Source organism: Peromyscus eremicus, chromosome 9 (genome assembly GCF_949786415.1).
Source record: "Peromyscus eremicus chromosome 9, PerEre_H2_v1, whole genome shotgun sequence".
Taxonomy (NCBI): Eukaryota; Metazoa; Chordata; class Mammalia; order Rodentia; family Cricetidae; genus Peromyscus; species Peromyscus eremicus.
The window spans coordinates 57,172,824-57,197,976 of NC_081425.1; the positions used below are offsets into that span (position 1 = coordinate 57,172,824).

The following is a 25,153-nucleotide window of genomic DNA, read 5'->3' on the forward strand; positions in this document are numbered from 1 at the left end:
CATGTGAGTGGGCAGTGGGTGTGTGAGAGGTGCTAAGATTAAACAGGAAGAGCCTGACACATAACAGGGTGTCTTATGTGAGCTGAAATGAAAGCAGGCCCATGTCCCTCATCCCCGCCCCCCTGCACCTAGTGTAGTTCCCGCTAACTTAAGCATGTTACCTGGTGTCCTTCTGAGGGGTCAGCATGACCTGGCCTTCAGGCGTGATGTCTATGATACAGTGCTCGGGAAGAATGCCCATCCCGCAGAGCTGGATGTCCTGGGAATTTGCTGACCCTATCAGTGTGTGCTCCTAGGAAAGAGGCAGAGTTCCCTATGAATTAAGACCAGCTTCATTTAGCCCCCTCAGGCACAAGACTCTGAATGCAAATGAGTGGTGGCCCCTGACATTCATTCCATGAGTTCTGGATCCTTAAAATATGCGATGTCCCTCCAGTTGTTGTCAAAATACAATCTTACATTCATGTCTGTCTACATTTGTTATTTCTCTTACCATCTTGATTCTAAATATTTTATACCACTCTCAGAGTATAAGCCATGTATCAACAACATATCAAAATATGGTCCAACAACTACAGTTACAGAGCTGGCCCTGGCAGACGGAGTTGAAGGATCCGGAACTGCACAGTAAGTTCAAGGCCAGCTTTAGCTACCTGAGACTGTTTCAGGAGAGAAAAGAAAGGGGGGGGGGGGGGAGGGAGGGAGGGAGGAAGGGAGGGAGGGAGGGAGGGAGGGGAACTAATTACAATGAGACCACTACAAGGATAAAAGCTGCTTGGAGACAGTATCTGGGGCCAGCAAAATGGCTCAGCAGGTTAGGGCACTTGCTGCTAAGCCTAACAAACTGTGTTCAATCCCCAGAAGAAAACATGGAAGAAAGAGAGCTGACTTCCACAAGTTTTCTGCTGACCTCCACATATGTGCCTCATTTCAGACACTTTCTTTTTTTTTTTTTTCTAAGATATTTTCCCCTTAATTTTTAAGTGTTTGAGTGTTTTGCCTGCATGTATATCTGCACCATGGGCAGGCTGTGCCTGTGAAGACCAAAAGAAGATTGAAGATCCTGAGGGACTAAGGTCACAGACAGTTGTGAGCAGGCATGTGGGTGCTGGGAAATGAACCAGGTCCTCTGGAAGAACAGCCAGTGATCTTAATCACTGAGCCATCTCTCCAGCCCTTCTATCTGGGCTTTTAATATTATATCTTCAGAACTCGACCAGCTACCTAGTCACTGTCACACTGCCCCAGGTTACCGGGGCACTGAGGCCTCTGGCCCACCACAACAACTAGCATGGAAACTGCACAGGCTGGTATAACCTGATTTCTCCCTCTTCTGAGCCTCTGTGACACTTAAGAACCAGTAATTACTGAGTTACTGTTTTGCAAATGCTGTTTTCCTCCTTGTTTGGACCGTAAACTACGGAAGACTCCTGCAGCTGTACAACCAACACAAGACAGTCTGCAATGGCGCTGGTATCCATAGACAGCGAATTACGAGTCAGCAGAAACAGGAGACATCAACTCAAACAGGGAAAGTACAATCCAAGTTCTACGAAAAGAAAGTCTTTTCTTTCCTTTTCTTTTCTTTTTTCTTTTCTTTCTTTTTTTGGTTTTTCAAGACAGGGTTTCTCTGTCTAGTCCTGGCTATTCTGGAACCCGCTCTGTAGACCAGGCTGGCCTTGAAGTCAGAGATCCACCTTCCTCTGCCTACCCAGTGCTGAGACTAAAGGTGTGCACCACCACCACCCAGCTAGAAATCCACTTTTTTCACCAAATACTTTGCATATCAAATATGTGAGAAGCACTGGATCCCTAGAGACACAAGAAACTGTCAAGTCTCAATTAGAGTTTAGATCATAAAGGACAATCTCAGTCTCTCACTTGAGTTTACAATCTATTATGATTTGGAAGGTACACTAGGATCCCAGACACTAAATTCAAAAGACTCAGCTCTGCCAACTCTTTACTGCTCAAAGTCAACAGTACACTCTAAGCAACAGGGGGAAAAAACATGCAGAAATTTCTCACAGGCTATCTCCTTAGTATATACACAGGCCTATAATCCCAGCACTTAGGCTGAGGCAGGAAGACTGCTAAATTCAAGGTCAGCCTGAGATCCAGTCTCAGAAACATGCTCCACCCCACTCTACCCAAAAAAATTATCTAATGTGTACCTAAAGCTGGAATGGGATGATACACGGTAAGCAAAACAGGATGAGTTAATAAGGAACTGTATCTCTGTGTGTAAGACAGGGCCCAAATATTCCAAAAGGTAACAGTATAAGGTATAGCAGAATACAGATGGAGGGGTACATTTTGGAGGAGAAAATCCTGTTACTTGGACACAGGAGGACATCAGAGATGTTTTAATCTGGAACCTGCATCTGCAGATGATGTGGGGAGAGTCACCTGGAGAGAGGAAGTCATCACATCCATTCGAACTGACTTAGAAGTTGCAGGCTAAGAAAAAAAAAGTGCAGCCTCCAAATTCCCCCATCCCACATGGTGGCATTTTCTAAAGAGAGACCATTCTTGGACTGTGCTCACCCTCCTGAATGTGCCTTGTCATGAGTATGGACTTGCCATCAGAGCCTGGCACTGCCTCAGACTGGGCTCAAAAGGGGCTGACCATTCTGGAAGAGAACCAGTTTCCTCCACACAAGGGACCAGAAATGTTCTTAGTCCTCCAAAAGTCCCTACCCAAACAGCTGCTGCTGACTTAGAGTTTTTACTTACAGAACAGACATCAGTGGATTGCTTTTTGTGGGTTATTTTGTTTTGTTTTTCTGTGTATCCTGTAATTTGGACTGTACCACCTCTGAAGGAAAAGGAATTCCTAACTCTGGGAACCCCAAAGAGGTAGTGTGGCCTCAGTCCTACTTTACTGTGCATATTCCCTGAGTCCATGAGTGTCTGTAGCCTCTGTTCTAACTCAGGATGCTGGGCTGGGAGAGACAGCATGCCTTGCCTTGTAAGCAGGAGGACTTGAGTTGGATCCCAGAACTCACAAATGTCAAGCATACTTGTTATCCCAGTCCTGAGGAGGGAGAAACAGGAGGGTTCCTGGGGCTCACCTGCCAGGCAATCTGACCATTGAGAAATGCTGTCTCAAAGGAGGTAGATGTCTTTCATGAGCATGACACCCCAGGTTGTTCCCTGATCGTCACATGCATGCCCACACACGTCTGTGTGTACATGTGCACCAACACAGAGATACACAGCATATTTTTAAAAAGATGCTGCCAACACTGTTCAAAAGTGCCATGAGAATTGTGACGATGTATTATTTTTAATTTTTTATTTACTTTATGTGTATGGGTACTTTGGCTGCAAGTATGTCTATGTGCCACTTGCATGCCTAGTACCATTGGAAGCCAGAAAAAGGCACTGGATCCCCTAGAACTGGTATTACAGACAGTTGGGTTTTTTTGGTTGGTTAGTTGGTTTTATTTTGAGAGAGGGTTTCACTACGTAGCTCTGGTTGTCCTGGAATCCTCTATGTAGAACAGGCTGGCCTTGAACTTTAGAGATCCTCCTCTTGCCTCTGCCTCCCAAGCGCTGGAATTAAAGGTCTGCACCACAACACCCAGCTGTAGTTACAGACAGTTGTGAGCCACCATGTGGGTGCTGGGAATCAAACCCAGGTCCTCTGGAAGAGCAGCCAGTGCTCTTAACCACTGAGCCATCTCTTTAGCCCAACACATTATTTTTAATAGGCAAAAATAGCATGTGTGGAAGAAAGCAGAATAGAGAATACAGTATAGTTGTATAGTGTTTCTGTCTATAAAATCTGTCCATATATACAGTCTTCATATGAACCTATGAAGCTAGCCAGAGGCAACCTCCTCCAGTGTGTAAAGACAGAACCAGAAAAGCCTTGCTCTGCACTAGATATGCACTCATTCATGTAGGTGTCAAAGACATTATTTAACTCATAGCATTGCCAAACACTATAAGAGATACTTAGTTTAAAAAAAAAAAAAAAGGTGGGGGTACTTATCAAAATGACACTAAGCAATTATTCCAGTGTATCCTTGATGAAAAGGAAGAAAGCAGCTGTGCTGGTTGGATCTTTGTCAATTGTTAACTTGACACAACTAGAGTCCTTTGGGAAGATGGAACCTAAATAGAGAAGATGCCTCCATCAAACTGCCTGGGGGCAAGTCTATGGGCATGTCCTTGATTAATGATTGATGCGGAAGGGCCCAGCCCACCATGGGCAGTGCCACCTCTGATCAGGTGGTCCTGGGTGCTAATAAAACAACCATGGGAGCAAGGCAGTAAGCAGCACCCCTCCAGGGCCTCTGCTTCAGCTCCTGCCTCCAGGTTCCTGTCTGTAATTCCTGTCCGGGTTTCCTTCATGACGGACTGTGAGCTGAAATAAACCCTTTTCTCACCAAGGTGCTTTGGTCATGGTTTTTTTTTATCACAGTACTAGAAAGCAAAAGGACACTAGCTAATGTGAGTGTTCTTAGAAGTGAAATTACACCATCTTTACAACTGTCTCCAACTTTATCAAAACCAGCTCTGCTTTCCTAGCCACATTAGTCCATGTATCCGATGGGAAGAACCTGCACCTGGTTGTACTGACCCTGGGCTAGAATCTAAGTGTTAGTAACTCAGGCTCTGGGATAGGTGAGGGGAACATGAAGCCCTCCTCATATCTTACTGTGTCAGGCTCAAGGACTTTCCTGGCTCTCCCAACTGGGATGTTCAGATTTCAATGTGTACTGGATTTTCCTGTCTGCTTCATGCGCTGATCCTCCCAATGTCTGGGTGATCAGCTCTCCCTTTTGTTTTGTTTTGTTTTGTTTTTTTCCAAATAGGTTGATAATTTGAACTTGCAAATTTTTCCTAAAAGTTATTGGAAACATCAATCTCCTTTCATGTGGCCCTAAGTAAGAACTTTAAATATTTCCTCTCATGTTTAAGAAAATATTCCCCATAAATTATATTAAATAATGGTGGGTATATTACTTAACTTGTTGGAAATAATATCAGAATATTCTTTTTATATAAGTAGTTCAATGACATCACTCAAAGACAGAAAATGGAAACTGATCGAAAAACCCAAGACTGCCCTACCCTCCAACTGATGAAATAAAAGCAATCAGTACCGAGCACAGTTCCCCACATCTCACAGAGCGCTCCATGAAGGCAGTGCACTCACCTTTAAGTAGTACACCAGGAGCTCATTCAGAGCGGGGTCAGCGTTCAAGTTAACCAGGAAGCACTTGTCGTCCCCAACTTTGATTCCAGAAGTCTGAAGAGATATCCCAAGGCTCTCAAGCTGCTTCTGCCGCTCCTGCAAACAGATACACCAGAGAAGTGGTGATTCCCAGCCACAGAGGCAGCACAACACAGAGGATCTGACAGTATCGGAAGACTGTCCCACATCTTTATCATTAAATGAAAAAAAGCATTCTTGGAAAAAATAAAGATGATCATATTTTTCTCTTTCCAAATGTATAAAAGTTTCACTTTGCCAGAATGAAGGTCAAAGCACCCCTATAAAGTTCACATGGCCCTTCAACCTGGCCCATGCCCTCTCCTCCATATCTTATTACACTCACTTTCCCACACTGTACCACCATGAGCTACACAGAACTTAATGTCTCCTCTCAGGTCACGGTCATCAGAGTGGAACAGTTCCACAACAGTGTAAATTAAAAACATTAAAATAAATTTAAAGTTAAAAATTAGGGCTTAGCAAAAATAGACATCCGTATCAACCCCTTCCCCAACACAGGCTCAGCATCTATCAAGGAAGAAGAGACAGAAAGACTGTAAGAGCCAGAGGTTGGAAAGGAGCAAGGTGAAACAGTGTCCTCTGGTCATAGCAGGACCACTGCAGTCCTGAATTCACTGCCACTATGGTGCCTCCATAAACCTGTCCACAATCAAGCCAGTCACCATTCCAGAACGGAGGCGGTAGGGGCTCAGGAGTCCCCACCCAAAGTTAGTGACAGTAGACGGCTGCTGTGGAGGGAAGGCCAGTTTTCTAAGGGTATGGCACCTGTTAGGTCAACCATGCCCCAGTGAACGGCCACGCACCCATGAGTATATGCACAATACAGAGTTAGGAGGAAGGAGTGGGAAGTGACTGTGATCACAACACACTGTATGCATGCATGAAATTCTCAATAAATATGTGTAGCTCAGTAGTGGGTTACCTGCTTAGCATGTATGGGGTCTTGAGTTCAATCTCCAGCATAAATAAGAAATAACTACTGATACTACAAAACTAATCATTTCTCATATAGAAACAAGCTACTGAAGCTATGAAATCTTTACCTTCAGACCGATTCTCTGAAGTGCAGCCCTAGGGGACCTGCAGGCCCATCAATGTGCTAGCTTTGCCTCACCACCCCCCGAGTCCCACAGCAAGCTGCCCCCAACACAAACCTGTGCGATCTCCTCAGTCTTCCTTAGTTTCTCCTCCCAGGTCACAGTCATTTCCTGGATGAGCTTCTCGGATTCTTCCAGACGGTCTTTCAACTCCGGAGATTTCATTGCCTAAAAACAAAACATTACATTGAAGTGTCTGTTTGGCAGCAGGAAAGAACAATCAACTGGCTGTGAAAGGACAGGGCTACTGCCTGCCACTGAGTTCTCCACCTACCTATGGAAGGTAGTGGCCATCAGGGACCACAACGCCTATAACGGGAAGACTACAGACCCAAGAATCAGCTATGACACATTCATAAAGACAACTTAACTCTTCCCTTTCCTCCAGCCTAATGTGAGGATTTCACTCTTTCAGGAGATAAACGTGCCACGCTACTTATCGAGGGCTAATGACTTTAATTCCAATAGGTTGTACATCTAGACTCATGGGCACTGCTTCATCTCAGTCTTCCTAATGGTGATGTCAGGAATGTGCTCAAGGCTACACAAGTTACTTGTGTGCATGCTGCAAACTGGACAATGTTAATAACACTTCATCTAAGCCATAAGGCAGAGAAGTGACCAGATGGTGTTATTAATAAAGAGAAGACAGAAACCACATCCCCAAGGTTCTTGAAGAACTATAAAATCAGGATAAAATTCAATAGGAAAAAAACAAACTAAATCCATGATCAAGGTAATTGTTATGACCACATGGCTTCTTGATTTTCTACCACAGTTAAAATAATGAGACAGGAAAGGGCTATGGTGCCAGCGCCAGGGACAAGGCCCTGGGACAGACACACTAACCACAGCAGGAACCCTGAGTATGACAGTTCATGCTAACACAGGAAAGTGCTTGCATCCAGACAAGCACTGTGATCTTCAAACCCCGTTACAGAACCTAAGCATCACCTGACACAGAGTGAATGGAGATGGCTGCACAGAACACCTCCAAGCTCTGGCTACGGCTGTCCTGAGACGCTTTACAGTATTACTCTCCAAACATAACTCACCCACAACAGGGAAGAGCGCATTATAAAGGTGAGGGCGTCTTCTGTTCTAACTGCAGGCTAACAAATGAAAAAAAAAAAAAAATCCATCCAATTCCCTTTCCCCACGACTGTAAGCCCAGTCAGTTTCTGCACAAAATTAAATCACTTATCTTGTCCCCACTGTCTCTCTTTCTCTCCTCTTATTCTAGTCTGTCAGCTTCCTGGACAGAAATGGGAAGAAACATTTTTCCTACTCCCCATATTCTCTCTTATCCAATCCTTTTCAACAGTCATAAAAAACTAAATTTCGGGCTGGAGAGATGGCTCAGAGGTTAAGAGCACTGACTGCTCTTCCAGAGGTCCGGAGTTCAATTCCCAGCAACCATATGATGGTTCACAATCATCTATAATGAGATCTGGTGCCCTCTTCTGGTGTGCAGACATACATACAAACAGAACACTGTATACATAATAAATAAATAAATCTTTAAAGAAAAAACAAACTAAATTTCAAACATGGCAACCCAATTCAAACTTCTCTTCCCATAGGGAATTCCAGAGTTCCTAGCAGAGTACTGCTCAAGAAAAGACCAGAATCAGGGGAAGAAAATCCACATTCCAGTTTGCCATGGCCCTCGGTGACACAGAGCCCATCCGGCTGTGTCTCACACCTCTGCCTTGGTCAGCTGCTCCCGGAGCTTCTCCACCTCTTCCCGGAGATCTCGGATAATTCTCGCGTTAGGATCCTCGTTCACCACAGCGTGGTTGACGATGTGCTTTGCTCGATCAGCATACCTCAGGGTTGACAGGGTTTCGTCATAGTTATCAGCGGCTGGGCTCACAGTGGCCACCATGGCGGTCTTGCTATTACCCCCCAGACTGTCCTACCGGGAAGAACACAGTGAGGAGTCTTTTAAGAAAGCTGAAATCTGAAAGACTAAAACATTACAAGGCCAAGCACGGAAAGGACAGAATGGAGGCTAACCTGCAGACCCTCGTGAGGCTCAAGCCTGGGCTCTCTCTTCTCTGCCAATTACTTTCTTTTCTTTTTTGGGGGGGGCGGGAGATGGAGGGTTTCTCTGTGTAGTCCTGGCTGTCCTAGAACTCACTCTGTTGACCAGACTGGCCTCAAACTCAGAGATCCACCTGCCTCTGTCTGCCTCCCCAGTGCTGGGACTTAAGGCATGAAAATAGAAGCAGGTCCTCGAGTTCTGCCCATCAGCATGGAAATGAGCAACACTCTCACTTCGGGGTCAGGCCTCCAGATGACTACAGCCTTGCCTCATACTTGGACTACAGCACATATGGCCCTAGCCCCAGTCACGTAAGACTGCCTGTGGAATCCTGACCTACAGAAACTGTCAGATGATGACTGCTGGTCCCGCTATCCAGTTAGGGAGTAAGGTGTTACAAGACAGTAGATAACTGCAGACATTACCATGCAAGGCTTGGGAGCACCATAAAAAAATGAAACTAGCCTGGCAGTGGTACACTCAGGAGGCAGAGGCAGGTCTCTGGGTTCTAGGTCAGCCTGGTCTACAGAGCAAGTTCCAGGACAGCCAGGGCTACACAGGAAAAGAAAAAAAAAAAAAAAAAAAGCTAAACATGACAGTGTGCACTTACAATCCCAGTGCTAGGCAAGTGGAGAAAAGGCAGATCCCTGGGACTTGCTGGCCAGCCTGACCATTAGATGAGCTCCAAGCCAGTGAGAAAACAGGTAAGAATCTAGGGAGATTGCTCAGCAGTTCAGAGTGTGCTCTCACAGAAAACCTGGGTTCAGTTCCCAGCACCCACAAGGTGGTTCACAACTGCCAGTAACTCCAATTTCAGGGTATTCTGATGACTTCTCCTGCCCCTACATGTCTGTGATGCATATAAAATGGGCAAACATTATATATATATATATATAATGTTTGCCCATTTTATACACACACACACACACACACACACACACACACACACACACACAAATAAAACTTTAAAAATGTTTTTAAAGGTGTACAGAGCTTGGGTAACACCACCCAAGGTTCATCTTGCCTCCACATGCATACATGCATGCACATGGACCCACACATATATGAACACATAAAGATTCAATATCCCCTTTCAGAAATGCAATCTCAATGAATGACAGATTCTCAAAATCAGAGAAACATTCACTACATCACAAGAAAGCTGACCGGACTTTGGCCAATACTCATCTTTAGAAAACCCTTAATTTTGAAGTATAGTTTTTCCAATTTTTTTTAAAGATTTATTTATTTATTATGTATATGAAAGAGGGTGCCAGATCTCATTACAGATGGTTGTGAGCCACCATGTGGGTGCTGGGAATTGAACTCAGGACCTCTGGAAGAGCAGTCGGTGCTCTTAATCTCTGAGCCATCTCTCCAGCCCTAGTTTTTCCAATTTTAATTCGTATAAAATTTGTTAGAAATTTTTGTAGTTTTACATAGTTCTCTGCCTTTTTAAAATTCAATTAGTACCCCTACTTTACTAGTGAGAAAACAAGTTTGTTCTAAAAATGAAAACAGACAAAAACAAACAAACAAGAAAAAACACCAACAGCCTGACTAACAATCTAGAACTATCAGACTGAGCAATTCTCTACCCCAGGTGTTTTCCACCTTCCATTCCAAACTGACCTCTCCTCCCCTACAGCCACCCACAACAAGCTCTTGGCAACCACAGCAACTTTAGGCCTGAGGGCCAACACTGCACCAAAATATTCTTTCCTGTTATTAGAAACAAAATTAATTTCCGAGGCATCAACAGCTCAATACAATCACAGGCATGTATATGCTTACTCATCCATTATTGAAAATTTAGTTTTCAAACAAAACAGAGATGATTATATTGAAGAAAGTAAGTTCTCATGTATAGAAAGGTGGGAAATGGAACCAGTCTGGACTTTCGGGAGTACAAGCCAGGACCGCTAGATTCTCTTTCTCTTTTCACTCCTAGATGCTGATGTCACATTGTCAACGCTCCATTTTGTCTGAGGAGTCCCATGCAGATTAATGACATTCAGATGAGACAGGAAAGTCTCAGGGCCTGCAGTTCCACCCACCAGCAATGCCACACATCGCCCTAAGGGCTACTGCAGGCTGCCTATGGGCACAGCAAACACGGACGACAAATGGGACTTGTAACCATAACTACCGGGGCAAAAGCAAGCTGCCACTGTGCTCAGGCTGAGAAAAGGAAACTGGCATCCCATGCCTGATTTACTAAATGACCATGGAGCAGCAATATGCTCATATTGCCTTGAACAAAAAGGAAACTGTAACAAAAGAATGGGCAGGCATCCAAGAGAGAGTTTACAGTTTATTCTTTACTCTTTAATTAAGCAAATCAGACCAGCTTTGTTTCAAATGTGGCAATGCACATTAAATGGACACTGGGAAGAAATTTCATTTTAGAAGTCAAATTTTTCTTTGCAAGCTGAAAGAACTCTGAAGTCATCTAATCAAATTACTTCATTGTTCCACTAAGAGGCTGAGTCCCAGAAAGGCTGAGAGATTTAGGGAAGGTCAGAGTGCTAGTTCAGAGCAGAGCGGGGATTGTTTGTTCCTCGCCTCTCATGGGCTTTGCCATCTAATGGGAGAGGCAGTGCTGTAGAAGAGCTAGACCCAGGATCTTCCAAAGAGAGGAAGGAACCCAGAACAGAAGAGACTGCAGAGCTCCAGGTGAACCAACACTGGCAGGTACAGGAGCGAGAAGCAGGAGAGGTGGAAGTGACTACGGTGCACACCTTTAATCCCAGCACTCAGGAGAAAGAGGCAGGTGGATCTCCGTGAGTTTGAGGCCAGGCTGGTCTACAGAGTAAGTTCCAAGACAGCCCTGCTACACAGAGAAACCCTGTCTCGAATGGATGGATGGATGGATGGATGGATGGATGGATGGATGGATGGATGGATAGAGCCCTAAAGTAAGAAAAGTAAGACAGCCATCTTCACTCATTTAGAATCTACCATGCCAGAGGGCACAAGATGAAAGCTAGGAGGAAAGGTCAGCTAGAGCGGACCTTTGTAAGCCACTCATTAAAGAACTTGGCCTTGATTTTAAGGGCCTGGAGGACAATTACTGAAGAGATTTAATGTTCTGGTGAATTTAGAAATTGTGGAGAGTGGATTAGACAAAGAAAGTCCAAGGGAAATGGCTATCAGCTAGGTGAGAGATCCACACAACATCCACTAGGGACCTGACATTAAGAATAAAAGTGGGGGTTAGCTCTCACAAAGTGTGAGCAGAGCACACATTAGCAGACTTGGGGTTAAGAGATCCACACTCAGACGGGGATAAACATCAAGTGCATAGCACAAATATTACGTAAATGTCGTTCAAACACAAACTAAGCATGCAAATCTTGTCAAAAATGAGCAGTTTGGTGCTGGGGAGATAGCTCAGTCAGTAAAAGGTGTAACTCCCAAGCATGAGGACCTGAGTGTGGCCCCAGCACCTACACAGAAAGCCTGGTGTGGTGGCACATGCCTGTGATCACTGCAGTGAGGAGTCGAGACAGACAAATCTCCAGAGCACACTGGCCATTCAGCCTATCCTAACTACCTCGCCCCAAATCCCACTGAGAGACCCCGGCTCAAAGGTCAAGGTTCCTGAGAATGACAACCAAGGCCGACCCAAGGCACACCCCTATACACATCCGTTTCTTTAAAAGGGTAGACTGGGTGGCACACCATGAGTGACACACTATTTGCATTCTTATTGTTTAATTTTTTATTTTTTATTACATTGTTTTCTTTGAGAGGGTTGCAAGTGTGAAGGGAGGGTAACGGGGACAGGGAGATGAGTGGGATTGGAGTGCATGATATGAAATTCACAAAGAATCAATAAAAAGTTAAACAAAAAACAAAAAAAGGTGGGGCTGGTGAGGTGGCTCAGAGGTTAAGAGCCTGGCCACTCTTCCGGAGGTCCTGAGTTCAATTCCCAGCAACCACATGGTGGCTCACAACCATCTATAATGAGATCTGATGTCCTCTTCTGGCATGCAGGCATGCATACAGGAGGAACGCTGTATACATAACAAATAAATAAATCTTTAAAAAATGCAAAAGCACTAATTTTAAAAAAAAGGTGAGTCATTTTATGGGCTCAGTGGAAGTCATGCTGGGGGATGTGCTAATCTCACACCGATACTGGAAGAGATCAGCGGGCGGGGGTGGGGGGGGGTGGGGTTGGGGGTGGACTAGGAGTTAAAGAAGGACAAGGTAACAAGCTATGCCTGCTTACAGATGAACTGAGAACTCAGGCTCTGGGTGGGAGGTGAAAGGGCAAACTATTACAGCTCTGCAGTAAGTTTTTAAATCCCTACTTAGGTTCTTGGTGCAAAAGTCAAATCTGACATAGAAAAGAAATGCAAGTCTTTAAGGAAAAAACTAATGACAGAAACCAGACAAACATGCCTTGTTTTTAATATGAAGCACCACAAAGAAGCTGCAATGCAGACTAAATTGAATGACAAAACAGGTTCATTCTTCACACATTATGAACATTTCCTTACTTTCCATCAAAAACAGGAAAGTCAGTGACAGCCTCTCAATGACCTTGACTAAGGATAAGGAGCACAGCCTCACACAAACCAGCCAGAGTAGACATGGCTGCCTGTGCCCGAATCCCCGGAAACAGGGTGACAGCCACTTGGTAATTAATGGGGCCAACTGAACCAGCAAGAGGAGATTGCCAGTTGTCTTAACTCAAGTCACAGGGACCATGTAGATTATTTTATTTTTTTAATTAATAATAGTTTTATTGCCTCTAAAATTTACATTTCTCAATTCTTTCTATTTAATGTTCTAATCATGAAACAGAGCATGGACATCAGAACATCTTGATTTTAAATCAGGCACATCAAAGGAATGGCCATGCATGAGTGGAAACACCTCTGTGGAGGTCTGAGGGAGAAGAACCTTCTCAGATTTTCTTTCTGAAGCCATGAGCAATGCAGGTTAATTCCTGACATGCTCCCTGGTAGAAAAAATGTCTACAGCACTCATTCGAAAGTAATTCTTGGGGAATCAGGAAACACAAGATCTTGTTATGTAGCCCAGGCTGGCCTAAAACTAGAAGCAATTCTTCTGCCTCAGCCTCCTTAGTGCTGGGATTACAGGTATGTCTAGTTTACAAGTGTTTTTTTTTTTTTTTTTTTTTTAATCAAATTTTTTTCTTGTCTCCTGTTTAAAATTTCACATTTTATTGCATTTTGGCCAAAGGAAGCTATCTTTTTTATTTTCTATTGTAGCAATATATCCAGTTTTAGCATTAGATTTCTGCCAAACTTACTACAGTTATGCAAACAATACTTCAAAGTTGTACAGAAATGTAGAAAGGATGCTAAGAACCGGAGCGTAGCTGGGCGGTGGTAGTACACACCTTTAATTCCAGCACTTGGGAGGCAGAGCCAGGCAGATCTCTGAGTTCAAAGCCAGCCTGGTCTACAGACAAAGTTCCAAGACAGCCAGGGCTACACAGAGAAACCCTGTCTCAGGGGGAAAAAAAGAAGAAGAAGAAGAAAAAGAGGAGGAGGAGGAGGAGGAAGAAGAGGAGGAGGAGGAGGAGGAGGAGGAGGAGGAAGAGGAGGAGAAGGACCCTGAGTATGTACACTCGGAAGGAAGTATCTTCGTTGGCAAAGGCTGATCTCTACACACAGCGACTCAATCAGCAGTGGCATCCTTTTCTAAGCTCCCTGGGGCCCCGTTTCACTGTAGTAAGAAATAATAAGTACAGTACATTCTTACCAATGAGAAAATGAGCCATCACTAAACTAAGCCAGGCACCAAAAGTTATTTCCATTTCCTTTTGTTGTTGTTGTTGTTTTTAATTGTGTGTCTGTGTGGACTTATGCAGGTGAGTTCAGCACCTCTGGGGGCCAGAAGAGGGTGTCAGATGCCCTGGAGTTGGAGTCACAGGCAGCTCTGAGCTGTGCTATATGAGCTGGGAATTGAACTCATGTCCTCTAGAAGAGTAGGACTCGTTCTTAAGCATGTGCCATCTCTCCTACTTCTCTGTTTTCAATGGACCATGGAGAGTATTAGAAAAGCCACAGTGACACCTTTATAAAGTTGTCAGCTAGTTTACATGCTCTAATACCCAGCCTGATGTCCACTTCTGCACAGCACCCCAGTGGACCTGTCTATTGTGAAGTCCCTAACAAACCTGTAAGTTAACCCTCCATGCTCGCCTCTCACTGAGGGGGAGGGTCTCCATTTCCTCCTGCTTCCTCATAGCACTTCATGGAGGTTTTCCTCCCACATTTCTGTCCCTCGTTCACACTAATGGAGAAATGACTGTGTGCTCTACTCTACATTCAGCAGAAGCTTTGCAAAGAAAAAGGCTCAGGGAGAATGAAACAGCCAATAAGCCCAAGCTATCAAACAAAGGTGTCTGAGCACGACGGAGCAGCTTGGAGAAGGGTGTCAGGCAGTGCACACTGTGAGGGACCATGTGTTCCCTCAACACTAGATCCCTCTTGCCCACTCCACCTCCAGGGGCCACAGTGAATCCAACAACCCCTTCCCCTGCAGGTTCTGGAGGACAAGAACGGCAAACACTAGGAAGAAAACGGCACGAGCTTCCTAAACAGAAGCTGTTCAAACAGCCTGAAAGCTACAAATCTGAAACAGACGGAGAAAAGGTACCTGAAAGAGATGAACTTATTCTTTATTCTTCCTTTCTGCCAACTACTGAAGGTATGCTAATGAAGGAGGAAGAAAATAACTCACCTTGAGCAGCCATGTGAGAACGGAGTCCCGATAAGGAACAAATTTATTTTTGTTTTTACCAGCACCCTGATCGGCTAGGGCTGAGATAACCAGACCCAAGGTTGTGAGGGACCTGTATGGAACAAAACCCACAATTATCTAACCCAAAACATATCAAATGTCACATTAGTCACAAGGATGGACCGCAAGGTGCCCTGGAGCCTGCATGTGAGGAGCACTGTGGTCAGCACTTTGCTGTCTGATCTGAAGACTGAGCTCCTAAGAACTCCTGTCCATTTGCTACTTGAAGCAATAAAAATGCTTAGCACTATTTGTCTTTCATTTTTGCAGATAAAATATATGAACTGTAAAACCTCAGGTCAAAATAATAATATAAACAACAGACATCTTCAAGAAGAATACCCAAGGTAAAATAGTTAACTCTTGCTATAGTGCTAACAAGCTGACATCTACACCAGTCAGTCAGATCCCAGTCCTGGAGAAGTGTTCCACAGCCCCCATTTGCGGTCTGACTCCTGGCTGTGGGAACCCTGACGAGAGGGAAGAATTGAACCCATGAAGAGGTACTGTTTTAGCCTGAGGGAGAACCATATATGTGATACAGCTGGCAAGTGAAGCATTATTTCATAAAATCTTGCTTCTGACCCTTTAACAAACACAACAGCAGACATAAAGGGACAGCCCAATGTGGCTGGCACTCACTCAGAGATGGATGGTCACTGGTTTTGTCTACAATATAGGCTAGTGGTTCTCAAGTGGAGGATGACTATGCTCCATGGTAACAGTAAGTCACAGAAAGAGCCTGGGTTGCCATAACTGGTGGCCAGTGGGTACTAACATCACTTGGCAAGTGGATGCCAGGAATTCTATCAAACATCCCACAATGCACAGCATCCTCCACCCGAAAGGACAAGGAGTCATCTAAGCCCCAGTGTCAATAGGGCCATTGTTAAGAAGCCCTGACTTGACTGAGGACTACGCTCCTCAGTTCCATCAAACAACTCCACAGATGAGAAAATGAGCCTGGGCTCATGGGAAACACTAGAAAAACAAATCCAAACTGCTTATTCATCACTGCCTCAATCGTTCCAGAATCATCTTACTCCAATACCCACAGATGTTCCCCTGTTTTCCTATCAGCTCCGAAAAGCAGTTCAAGAATGTGATTCTGGAGAGCTTACTTGTTGATGTTGCTGCCCTCCTTCAGCCGGTCGCCTGCAGCTCCAGTTTTCGTGGCTCGTTCACTGCCAGCTAAATCCACTAAGCTTAGCTTGCCCACTTTCTCTCCAGATGTCTGCAAAGAAAATCGACACATACTAGCAAATGGCTAACGAACACTGAAAACAGGTGGACTCCTTTGAATGGCTTATCGTCTCCAGCCTTTCCTAAAGTTATCTGTTGTTACTGCAAAACCACTTCGTGCTGCTCCTCAACCCTGCAGAAAAACACCACCCAGCACAAAACCTAGTGCAAACCGACAGAATTCGCTAACCCAGTTGTTAGCAAACAAGGAAGTTAAGGACCTCAGGAAAAATGCTTCAAAATGGGACATTTTGGAGAGATTGGTAAAATTTTCAGAGATGTAAACAAAAGTGCTTTTAAGATCAGAAGATTAATGATTTGAGACTATACTTGAAATTTCATAAATATTAGCCAGTAATCTGGAGACAAAATAGTCACATTTCTTGGTTAATATTAAAAAAAAAAATCTGACTTTTGTGTAACAGAATTGTTCAAAAAGTCAAAAACATTTTCTAAACATTCTCTCCTTGAAGCTGATCAGCTTTAGTTTTTTGCAATCGGCTGTGCTCTTAGACAGTGATGTTTTCCTCCACCAGATCACAAACATGTGACAAGTTTTCTGTTCCACCTCGTCATCAAAACAGAAACATGAGACAGCAATGTCAGAAGCTGCAGATTCGACCATTTTGAAAAGTTCCCTTTAAAATCTGTGTGATCTTCGTGCTGGGAATGTAGCTCGGTGGCAGAATGCTTATCTAACATGCAGAAGGCCTTGGGTTCTGTTCTCAGCACTGCAAAAAATACATTTATAGAGTTCCATAAAATAAACATAACGAAAGAATATTTTGCTTCCCAAATCAAAAATACTTTTAAGAAAAAATAGTCTTCAGTATGGTATTTACTTTGTTTTGCTTTACTCTAAAAAAGGAAATCGAAAACAAAGAACTTTTTGTTTTTAACATTGATCTTGATGTGATGGAGGAAAAAAAGTGATTTTTCAGCAAAGGAAAACACTGCCAACATGGAGCACCTTGCCAGGAGACTCTTTTGGTTTCCAGTATTCAAAACTGAGGTCCTGAGGGATGGACACTGTGATCAATCTTCACACGAAAAGAGAGAACAAAGGGAGTGAGTTATCAAAGATGTTCCCAATATGCAGAGGCCCAGAATCTTCACAAGGTTCCAGACAAATGCTCCAAGGGCGCCCTACCCAGTCTAATAATGTTATGGCATGCTTCCCCAATGCACGCTGCAGCAGGTATCCCCAGCAAGGCGCCTGCTGCAATCAGCCATGGGGTATAAATGGACTGCTGCTGTGGCAGGACCAGGTCACCGCTCTCTCTGGAGAGGAAGGGAACCAGGTCTAGTCCAGGACTCCCTTACAGCCAGGCCTCAGGATATGACTCAAGTTCTTTCAGACCCTCTTGCTAAAGACTGGAAAGCAGAAGTCGAGTGTCTTCCCTGGCTTTTTTTTCTACCATCAGGCAGGTCATGAAATCTGAGATTTTCCAGGATGTTCTACAACTTCCGGGGTACTAAGAGGCAGCTGCACTGACAGAAGCAATTTCTTTATTTCTGATTGCAGCTGTGGGTGTTCCTTGTGGTTTTAGGGGTGACTCCTGGAGCTGCTGTAGACCCCAGCCCTCTTGGGGTGTTCCAACAGCACTGCAGCTTCCTTACAGCAGCGTCTACTCTAGCCAGGACCTTTGGTCCCTAGTCCTGATTGACAGTCTGGACTAGGCCTTCCATTCCGCTAACATCAAAAGAACAGGCTCAGCCATGATCCCTTCAGAAGCCGCTTACCCCAGACTTCACATCATACAGAGTGTGCGTCAGGGTGATTTTGAAGACTGCGTGGGACCGGCTGCTCTCTTCATTCATGTTGGTGGCGGCAACTGTCCGAGACTTGTTGCCCTCGGACATCAGGGACTCAATATCCTAAGTGGAAACAGGTTACAGGCACAGGTTTTGTTATTTGTGAATAAGCATAACCACTCTCCCACACTATCATAAGCACCCAAGTTTTTAGAGGTTACATTTTGGTTTTCAGCAAGAATACAGTTAGCCCATACTGTTTCTGAGAAACAACTCAAGCACATTATTTACGGTAGACACAGAAGCAAATGGCAGCTTTGATATAGAAAAGTTTACAAGTTAGATTCCCTCAACCCATAGATGGGCTCTTACAAGGTAGCCCAGGCTAGTCTCAAAGTTGTGATCCTCCTGCCTCTGCTTCCACAGTACCATATCACAGATGTGCCATGCACAACATTAGAAACAATACTTTTGAGTGACATGAAATGCTGATATTCACCTACTCCAGAAATTTAAAAAAAAAACTAAGTACATTTAATTGTAAAAGCAATACGAATTTATTTCATTTAAACAAATTATCTAAAAAGCAAAAAATAAAAAAGATTTTAACCTTTCACCTAAACACATTAAGTATATATTTGATAGTACTGCTTTAAAAAATTAGCATAAAGCCAGGAATACTAGAAAAACTGCTATGGATTTGGGGTGGGGGGCAGTTCTGGGAGTTGAACCCAAGACCTCAAATATGTTACACAAATGCTCTCCCATTGAGCTATCTCTAGCTCTATTTTTATGTTTTTGAGACAGGACTTAAATAAGTTACTCAGGCCTTGAACCGTCCATCCTACTACTGCTGCAGCCCCCTAAAGAGCTGGGGTTATAGGACTGTGCCACCAGGGCTGGCTCAGCTTTTCCAAATGTTACAAGCTCTGGGGCCAGACCTGGTGGCACAACCCTTTAATCTCAGCACTCAGGAAGCAAAGCAAGTGGATCTCTGGGAATGTGAGGCCATCTGGGAGTTCCAGGTCATCCAGGATGACACAGTAAGTGAGACCCTATCTTTCCCTCGCTCCCAAAAGCCACAAGCTCTGAAACAGTGCCTAAAGCAATCTGACCTTAGCTTCATTAATTACAACACAATTATCATCTTCTGGGCTGGGAATGGAGCCCACAAGCAATGAGCTTGCTTAGCCTGACAAGGTCCTGGGTCTAACCCCTGGCATCACATGAATAAATGAATAATGAATAAATACACACACATAGCAAAGTCATCTACAAGGATTTGGGAAATGAGGAATCAGAGATGGAGTATCTGAAAATGCTACCCAGCTGCCTCTCACCACCCGGTGTTCTTCCCAGTGAAAGAGTCCTCTCTTCCTCTAAGTCTGCTGTGGCAGAATCAAGAGGCTGCATTTCCCAGATGTCTTTGCAGCCCAGGCTGGCCACATGATTAACTAAAGTGTAACACAGACCATCTGGGTGATCCTCCTTAATGGAAGTAGGCATGCCATCATAGCTCTGTTGTAAGAGGCATTAGGAGAGTCTGGGCATTATAGCATCTCTGTGGAGTGGGGAAGGACCTGAGGTCTGTACCAACAGCTTGGAGCCACGACACCAGCCTCAGAGTACCTATTTCAGACTTTTTTTTTTTTTTACAGGAAAGTATTGTTTAAATCACTGCTTATTCTTGATTCATTCAGTCATATGTATATTAAAAGCATCTACCATATGCCAGGTACTTCCTAGACACTAAGGATACATAACAAGAGAACATGGACATCTACAAAGAAACATTACTAAAATCCTGTTATGTTTTTATGATGTATATACTTCAACACAATCTTAAACTGCCAAACATATATGAAAAATTTCATGTCATACAATTACACTTCTGCTGTATAAATAAAAAAGAATGCTATTTAGTAAAAAATTTCAACACAATAAATACTCTCAAAGTAAATCATTAGCTGCAAAAATATCACCACAGGCAAAACATTTTCCAGAACTTCCCAAGCCCCATCTGGATCCATTAGTTCTGACAACCCAGGGTCTCCATCATATTTAGTTGACATTTACTGACTAGTCTTTATCTTGCTTTGAAGTTTTTTGCAGAAAGTGAGTTACTAAATAATGGTATTGTAAATTTAATTTTAAAAATATAACCCAGGGCTGAAGAGAAGGCTCCAAAAAACGAGTTCAATTCCTAGCACCCACATAACAGCTCACAAAACTGTGTGAAACTCTAGCTCCAGGGGATCCGATGCCCCCTTCTGGCCTCCGAGACACCAGGCACACACACAGTGCACAGACACACATGCAGGCAAACACTCATGCACATAAGATAAACATAATGAAAGCTTTAGAAAATAAAGGTATGCAACAAGCCAAAATGACAGTCCACTGAAGCAGCTTCTGTAGAGAACGCCGTTACCTTGTAGCTTGTGACAGCCAGTTTAGAAAGTCCATCCACATAGGGTCCCAACACACTGTGCTCTCTCACCTTCAGGGTCTGACGGCTTCTGTTCATGACAGAGACACGAGGATCCATTAGTGACTGCCTTTAGAAGGACTCAGCTTGCTTCACAGAAACGTACACTTCCTTCAAGAAAGAACCCCTAAAAGAGAAGAGCTGCGACTGGACCGCTCAAGGATTTAGACCTAACTTTAAAACCCTTGCTGGGAGGAAAAACTGGATAATGTAGTCAAATACCACACGGCTCAAAAGGGTAAGCGTGGGAAGTCTATTTACTACCACAAAGAATGCACAGTCGAATAAATACCAACATCTCCTTGTCATATCTCAGAGCCGGCCCCAAGAGAGAAGCTCTGTAAGTGTTAACTGCACAAGAAAGACAAACCACAGGCCCAGCTCGGCCGTGAACAAAGAAACAAAGACAACCAACGGCTCTCACAGCCATTTAAAGATACAATACTGAGCTTATCTACGGTTCTTCTAACAAGGGGAGCCTGCACACTTTATCATGCTGACACACTAGAGGAAAGGGGGTGAAGTATGATCTTTCCAATAAGTGCACAAGAGATTCAATAAAACAAGAAGTAAACGTTCACTAGTTTCTAAAACAAACCTCCCAGCATGCTTGCAGCTGTGGCGCTCTCAATGCTTTAAGCAAAATACAAGGAACATCTGTCCAGATGCCAGCAAAAGGGCACCAAGTTTCTGTAAGGAGGGGCGGAGCCTGAGAACAAACAGCATGGTGACTACGGTCAGTCATCGTGTAAATCATAATTCAAAATTGCTGGGGGTGGGTTTCATACCACACCAAAAAAAAGAAAGAAAAATGACAACTGAGGTAACAGATAAATTAATTAGATTGAGGAAGCCATTCCATAGTGTCTACATATCCCAAAAGATCCCACTGTACTCTATAGATGAAAGTATTGTTTCTCAACTAAAATTATTTTTAAAGAGTATTTACTAATAGTGAAATCCCAGATGATTATGTTTTGTTTTTGTTTGTTTATCCGTATTATGTGTTCATTTGGCCACCGAAAGATATTGCTTTGTTTTGTTTTCAAAATAAATGATGAGTTCAAATGTTTAAACTCCTGTGGTAGTTTTTGGTGCCTACAACGTAAGGTCTATGCTCCTCGGTCTACACCCACACTCCTGTATAATCTGTTCCTGTCTGCTGTCTTGTCTCAGTCAGCTCAGCCCTACCATGGATTAGAAGAGCAAAAACGCCTTGTATTAACAATAGTTTGGGGGTTTATGGTTCCTGGTACAATCCCTGGTACCTAAGAGTCACTCAGAGAATTAACACACTTGGCTAACAAAGTAAAAACGGAACTAAGGTGCCAACAGGCCTTGCAAGGTATAGGCCACAGGGCCTGAGGACAGAGTACAGGTAACAGAGGGGCCTGGGGACAGTACAGGTAACAGAGGGGCCTGGGGACAGTACAGGTAACAGCAGGGCCTGGGGACAGCACAGGTAACAGCAGGGCCTGGGGACAGCACAGGTAACAGAGGGGCCTGGGGACAATACAGGTAACAGCAGGGCCTGGGGACAATACAGGTAACAGAGGGGCCTGGGGACAGTACAGGTAACAGAGGGGCCTGGGGACAGCACAGGTAACAAAGAACAGCAGCAGGGGGAGAACAGAAGGAATGGTGGTGAACACACGGGCTGAGATCCCAGGGAACCTGGAACCACAGCCACTTCATCCACCATATGGGAAGCGAACAGAGGTACTGAGAGAGTGGGGGAACCAGGAAATGGCTTGGCCATCTAAAAGTTTTACTGTCTTTCAGTATATGGGTCACAGCATAGTATTTCCTAATGATTCAGAATCTTCTAGCACCCTACATTCAACTTACAATGTTACATAATGCAGATAAATCCAAGTGAGTTCAGTTAAAGTAGACACAGCACAAGATTTGGACTGCTGCTCACCTCTTACACAAGGACATGGTCTGGGTTTAACTTTTAGCCTTTTACTTTTACTTTTTGTTTTTATGTCTATGTGTATGGATGTGGGTGGGTATATGTGCATGTTCATTTGTGTGTCAACAGGTGTGTGCCTATGGAGGTGAGAGGTCCACCTCAGGTGTCATTCTTTGGATACTCTCTACCTTATTTTTTGAGAGAAGGTCTCTCATTAGGACCTGGAACTTGATGATTAGCTAGGCCAGTGGCCTGTTAGCCTCAGGGATATGCCTGTTTCTGCCTCCTCAATACTGGATTACAAGCACATACCATCACACATGGATTTCTTTTTAAACATGGGTTCTAGGGATCCAGTTCAGGTTCCCATGCTTTCACAGCAACCACTTTACGAACTAAGCTGTCCCCTCAGCACTAACCCCACCTCCCCTTTTTATATGTATGGGTATTGTGTCAGCACCTGTATCTGTTAACCATGTGAATGCCTGGTGTTCACAGAGGCCAGAAGAGGACACTGGGTCCCCTGGATCTGGAGTTACAGATGATGTGAGCCACCATGTGGGTACTGGGAATTGAATTCATGTTCTTTGAAAGAGCAACTTGTACTTTTAACCATTAAGCCATCTCTCCAGCCTTCCTGTCCCCTTTTTCTTGAAGACAATATATATACTATATTATGCCTCAAGCAAAACAACAGGATTACATTATTATGCATGATAGTCACTGAATAAATAAAATCAGTACTTGAATTTTAAAAATGAAGTTTTCTCAAATACTCTGATTAAAATGAAATCTGATTTTAGACTTTTAATCCAATTACTTTGACTTTTCAGAAACAGAAATGTTTGTAGGTCTGGAGAGATGGCTTAGCTGTTAAGAGTATTGCTGTTCTTGCAGACGGCTGGAGTTCAACTCTCAAAACAGACATTAGACTGCTCACTACTTGTAACTCCAACTCCAGGGGATCCCATACCCTCTTCTGACTTCCACAGGTACTGCACATGTGCGCGCGAGCACACACACACACACACACACACACACACACACACACACACACATATACATATACATAAATAAAAGTTTTTACATTATGAAAAAGGAAACACTTTTTTTAAATCTTCAAGGAACTTTCATAGAAAAAAAAACATAGCCAGCACATGTTGAGCCCTTTCTGTATGTCAGAAGTCCTAAGACCTCAGATATATCACACTTTGAATCTTCACAACAGCCCTCTGAGATGCTGTGGGGTACTGCGTGATAACACCAATCATTCCCTGTGTAGTTCGCCTAGGAAGTGTTAGGAACTTGCTCAACCAGTAACAAGAGGCTAGATCCTGAGCTGTGTGACTTCAAAGCCCATGTGCTGAGCACTAAGCCACATGCAAAACAAACAAGAAACCAATAAGGACTAAACACATCTGGCTGGCAAGCTTCAAGGCAGTCCACTAGGGCTACAAAACACAGGGATGAACAGCTAGAAGCCAGCCAACGGACTGCTCCTGGGACGAGTAGGTCTGAGCTAGATCTCAGAGAAACCGGCCATCTTCAGAGAGGCCAAAGTTCAAGAAAAGCATGCAGGCAGAATCAAAAGTGCACAGGGAGCAAAATGTGAGTGCCTGAGCCATGGCCGCCCATCTCTGCCTCCTTCTGTGACTTCTGGCTACTACACACCCTACCCTCCAGCTGCACTGCATCTTTATCATCCTGGAAGTGGGTGATGTCCATCCACTTCCACAAGGCTGTGCCTAGACATGAATGGTTCCACCTCACTTCTCAGTGGACAACTCCTACTCAGCATATAAACCATCAAGCACCTCTGTGGAATCCTCTCTCGGCTCTGGGAAAGGCCCCCCTTCCCTTTTTGCACTCTATTTTGTGTTAACATCCCTCACCAGCAAAAAGCAGACTGCACTCTAACTTGTCTGCAAAACTCATTCTTTCCATACTATGGGCTCTTGGTCTGAACTGCATGGTGCCTGGCAGATAAGAATGAAGTCATAAACAATGGGTAGGTGAGGTATGGACAGACAATCAAGTGTCAACTCAGACTCCAGCCTGAAGATCATTATCAGCCAAAGAACTGAGATCCATTTGCTCTTGACTGAGCCTCACTGGATTCTGTCCCTCACATCCTCTTTCCTGGACCTCCTTCCTCATCCAAACAGAACTCACCATCTGATCCTGGGCTGGAAGCCCTACCCACACGGCTCTCTGACACGAGCCAGCAACAGCCTCAGCCGCTGCTGCCCTCGCCTCCTCCCCCACCAACACGGCAGTGCACAGGTTCCTCGGCTACCTCTCGCTCTCCTCATTCGGCTTCACGTGGCCACAGGGTGAGCAAAGCGATTCTGAGGGTCCTTACGCTCTGAAGCAGTTCTCTTTCAAAGTCAACCCCACGAAATCAGGGGCGTTTCCTACCTTCTTGGGGGTACGTGGCCTTCAGATGAACTACCCTAAGATCAGCTCCAGTTTACTCCCCCCTCACTTCACATCGAAACCAACCACAGAAATCCACTAGAAATTTATTGCCTTAAAAAAAAAATCTGAGTCACTGAAGGCTGCAGTCACACTC

General features: G+C 44.2%; 1 protein-coding gene across 1 annotated transcript in view; it reads right to left on the minus strand.

Annotated features, from left to right (window-relative positions):
* Positions 1-25,153, minus strand: part of Kif13b (kinesin family member 13B) — a 94,760-nt gene that overhangs the window by 65,534 nt on the left and 4,073 nt on the right. The window contains exons 4-11 of the mRNA XM_059273479.1: positions 20,610-20,697; positions 18,167-18,301; positions 16,303-16,415; positions 15,122-15,233; positions 8,054-8,266; positions 6,406-6,516; positions 5,171-5,305; positions 162-292 (exon numbers count right to left, since the gene is read on the minus strand). Coding sequence (XP_059129462.1) covers positions 162-292; positions 5,171-5,305; positions 6,406-6,516; positions 8,054-8,266; positions 15,122-15,233; positions 16,303-16,415; positions 18,167-18,301; positions 20,610-20,697 — 1,038 coding nt within the window. The remainder of the gene's footprint in view (positions 1-161; positions 293-5,170; positions 5,306-6,405; positions 6,517-8,053; positions 8,267-15,121; positions 15,234-16,302; positions 16,416-18,166; positions 18,302-20,609; positions 20,698-25,153) is intronic.